Genomic DNA, 4,500 nt, shown 5'->3' on the forward strand with positions numbered 1-4,500 from the left:
GTTGTAATTCTTGGCATGGATGGGAGGTAAGTAAAAAACATCACAAAGGAAATTGTCTCGGGAAAATTCTCCAAACTTGTATGTCTCCTGGAACCAAGAAAAGCATCTATATGTATATATATATATATGCAAAATATGTGTCTGTGTATCTTCCCTTGTCGGGTTTGTGTTGTTGACCGGAGCTCTGTTTGATGATGCAGCTTCTACAGATGCCAGTTTGATCCGGTGCATGGTGGAGAGATGACTCAGCTCGAGTATCACAACTTCCTGAACCCGCCTTCTGTGTTCTAACTTCCTGATGCATCGCTGTTTATAGTGTGTTCTCTCTTCTTACGTAGTACGCCGATCCTTAAACCCTTAATGATGTGTACGTACGCAACGTAGTGTAGATAGGGATATATGTGTATATATGGGCGTGTCCATGATGCAGATTTCCATGTCCAAGTGAGTCTTAGACTGTGATTGCCTAATTGGGGAATAAAGAAAAGTAAAAAAAATAAAATTCAGAGATGTTATATCAAGCCGAGTATTAAAATCGTAATTTTTCTATAGGTCAAGTTTGAGGATTAAAATTTAATATCTAAATATCAAATTTGGATGGAACAGTGATATGAGAATATATAAAGAATATTTTTATTTATGGTTTAAACCCAAATATAGAAAGAGTCATTCATCTATATTTTTTTGGTAATATGAAAAATATAATTGGATGAAATTATAAAAAAAAAATTTAATAATCAGACAACATCAAAACATAATACAAAAAATAAATAAATAAATTTTCTTCTCTGTTGATGATATAGTTAAAAGAAATGCATTTATATAGATGTGACTTGTCACAACTACAAGAGGAGATAAAAATAAAGGGAGGAATATTTAAACAAACCTATTAAAAATATACCGCATCTGATATTTATGGATCGGATAAACTTTGAATATCTTAAAAGGCTTCCATATGTTATATTTAATCTAATTACATGTTTTTGTATAATTGATCGTTTCACTTTTTTTTTTAGATAATTTTTGGCACAACAAACAGAAATGGCACAAAAATAGGATGCGAAAAATGTTGACGATGGTTGAACTCAAGTAGTAAGCCTATTTACCCTATTTTTAGCTTGTCAGCATTATCGCGGCATTATCTTTTTTTTTTCCTTTTATATTCGGCGAAAAAATGTTATCCAATTATATATTATACAAGGGAAAATAAAAAATGATCATTTACCCGAAATAGAAACTAAAATTGAGGACATCCGTAGAGTTTTCTAGAAGAAATAAAATTCCACGTTGCTCACCTCCTCCTATATAAAGAGACGCGCCATTTTTATTTTTCTCGGCACAATTTCTCCGTCGCCAACGACATTCTTCTCGATTCGTCATCCATCCTCTGCCTCGTTTCCCGATCGATCATGGCAGCAATCAAGCTCTATGGAGTCCCTCTCTCGACGGCGACCATGCGCGCACTCGCTGCTCTCTACGAGAAAGGCCTCGAGTTTGAGTTGGTCCCCGTCGATACGAGCTCCGGCGCTCACAAGCAAGAGCCCCACATCTCCCGCAACGTAAGCAATCTCCGATCATCTGTTTTGGCTTAATCTGAGATGAGATCCTGTTTCCGTGGCGATTGGAAACTGGTTTCGTGGCGATTGGAAACTGGTTTCGATCCTAGGCGTTAGGTTTTGGCGAGAATTGGTGTCTAATTTGATATTCTTCGTTTCAATGCAGCCTTTTGGTCAAGTTCCGGCTTTTGACGACGGTGATGTGAAGCTTTTCGGTGAGTCCTTGACTAATCCCGATCTTATGCTCTGACCAATTTTTGATTTGCAATGAACGACAGTATCCCGATGGTTGTTGATCTGTCACTCCTTGCACGCTTATAACGGCGATTAGTGAAACCAATCTTGTCCATGAACATAACTGATTGATGACTTTATCGATTCGACTGCTTGTTTGTGCTTACAGTCTTAATTTTATATCCTTAGATTCTGATAGAGTAACGATTGCTTGGCATATCAAAAGAGGAAAATACTTCCTGCGCTGCTAAGATATCAAGTGCTGTGTCAATGCAGAATCAAGGGCTATCACACAGTACATAGCCGAGGAATACAACGACAAAGGCAACCGGCTGTTCTGTCCTGGCAACAAGGTTGTGAAGGCTGCCACAAGGCCGTGGGTGTTTGAACCGGTGGCCATGAAGCTGACCTTCGAACGATTCTACAAGCCCATGTTCGGGATGAGCACGGACCCTGCAGCTGCGGAAGAGCTTGAAGGGAAGCTGGGGAAAGTCCTAGACGTTTACGAGAAGCGGCTAGGTGAGTCCGAGTACTTGGCCTGTAATTGCTTCACACTGGCTGACCTCCACCACCTACCTGCGGTTCATTGCCTGATGGCCACGGATTCCAAGAAGGTCTTCCAGGCTCGCCCCAAGGTCAGTGAATGGGTCGCCAAGATCACCGCCAGGGAGGCCTGGGCCAAGGTTCTCGCCCTGCAGAAGCCGCACTGAGAGAGAGAGAGAGAGAGAGAGAGAGAGAGAGAGAGAGAGAGAGACTGAGAGAGAGAGATGTATCCTTGTTTGTGACGAGTGTTGTTCTGTTTCCCTTTTCCAGAAGTTATATGACTTTTGTCGTCTTTCTGTGTCCGTACCAAGTTGACCGGTGGAATCGCAATCGCGGCAATTGCGGGCGATTACAATGCGTTTGTTGGTGATTTTAGGTGATTGGTACGAACTGGTAGAAATGGTGATTTTAGGTGATTGGTACTAACGGGTAGAAAAACTGCCGTTGGTAGCGATTGTGATTGATTGCGATTTATAACTACTGGTTGAGAGGATTACGATTGCGATTTAGTTTAAATTAAAAAAAGAGAGCGATTACGATTGCGATTTAGTTTAAATTAAAAAAAAAGACATCATTTTATTATATATAATACTAATCATTTTTAAAATATTTTTAATTGGGGCATTATCAAAAATACCTTTAAAATGCTACTTCTACTTCAAGACCTACCCTGGTCACATGTGACCAATGTGATCGAAATATAGTATGGTCACATTTTGATTTTTATCGATTATAACGTTAAATTTATGGTGATCACACTAATTCATTATGTTCATACCTTGTATATCTTACTAATCATTTGATTAAAACATCATAAATTTAACGTTATGAACAATGAGATCAATATGTGACCACACTATATTTTGGTCACATAGTCACAAAGGTAGGTCTTGAAGTACAAATAGCAAAATAAGAGTATTTTTGATAATGTCTCGCATCAGTTGTACTATTTAAATTAATCTTACTTAAATAAAATAATACATAAAAAAACTTAAGTACTACACGTTTGAATTTTATTATTTATTAAAACTAGGAAAAGACCGGCGCATTATTTTTTTATATTAAATATATTTTTTTATAAATTTATTGATATAAATGTTTATAAAAAATGTCATATTTTTGTTTAATATAGAAAAAATATATTAGAAAAATTAAATTATTTAATCATTATATTATTTGTATAAAGAAGTTAAACCGTGAAAGAATATGTGTATCGTTGAATTTTATATTGGTGATCTTTTTCTAAAGAAATCAATTATAACATAATAATAAAAACAATATCTAAACTTGTTAAACGGTTTCATATTCGTCCATAGCATTATTTGGTCAAAAAAACGAGTTGACCTATCCGACGTGGCGCGTGACGTGGCGAGCCACGTCGAATCGGTCAACTCGTTTTTTTTTTTACCAAATAACGCTATGGACGAATATGAAACCATTTAACAAGTTCAGGATTTAACGTGTTCAATTTTGCAAGTTTGGGAATTAATAGACACCTCTACAAGTTTAGAAATTAATATTATTCCAAATTATAAATTTAGTAATTTTTAGGTTTTTTTATTGTTATCTTTATTATTTTAAAATTTCAAACTTTCTTTTTGTAATTTAATGTTTGGACTAATCGGAGGAACAGACAAATTATACTAATATATTATTTAAATTTCTGTAAGAAAATTTCGGAAAAAATGAAAGGGATAAATAACGTGGACCCACCAAACTTATATGTTTAATTAAGACATGCATTTTTTTAAAAATATTTTTCCAGTAGAAACTAATAACATTGCCAAAAAAGTCTCAACATTCAAATGAATATTTTTTCCACTTGTATTTCTTTTTTCTCAAGTTGTGGATGAAAATAAAATTTTGAACTGTTCTTTTGAATAAATATTCATTTATCGTAGAAATTATATGAGATTTAATATGATTTTCAATCTCGTTAGGAAGAGTAGAAAGAACGAAGAAAATTATTTGAGTACAATTTAGCATTGACCCGGAAATGAGAACCACTAATTTGTCAAAACAAAACAAGGTAAATAATAATTAAATAAAAGCTTTGTATGAATAAAAACAAAGTAAATAAATAAATAAATAGGTTTTTGGATAAAAACGAACCGTTGATTAAATGTTTTGTTAATTCAATTGGTTTAACTTAATTTAGGACCATAGT

At 34.8% G+C, this 4,500-nt stretch overlaps 1 protein-coding gene across 1 annotated transcript; it reads left to right on the forward strand.

The window, feature by feature from the left end:
• The first annotated feature begins 1,348 nt into the window (after nucleotides 1-1,348).
• Nucleotides 1,349-2,534, forward strand: LOC104800004 (glutathione S-transferase F8, chloroplastic-like). The gene is made up of 3 exons (XM_010522702.2): nucleotides 1,349-1,559; nucleotides 1,723-1,771; nucleotides 2,067-2,534. The coding sequence occupies exons 1-3, from the start codon at nucleotides 1,410-1,412 to the stop codon at nucleotides 2,498-2,500; spliced, it is 633 nt and encodes a 210-aa protein (XP_010521004.1). The 5' UTR covers nucleotides 1,349-1,409; the 3' UTR covers nucleotides 2,501-2,534.
• The last annotated feature ends 1,966 nt before the right edge of the window (nucleotides 2,535-4,500 follow it).

The sequence above is a fragment of the Tarenaya hassleriana genome, unplaced genomic scaffold (genome assembly GCF_000463585.1).
Source record: "Tarenaya hassleriana unplaced genomic scaffold, ASM46358v1 Cleome626, whole genome shotgun sequence".
NCBI lineage: Eukaryota > Viridiplantae > Streptophyta > Magnoliopsida > Brassicales > Cleomaceae > Tarenaya > Tarenaya hassleriana.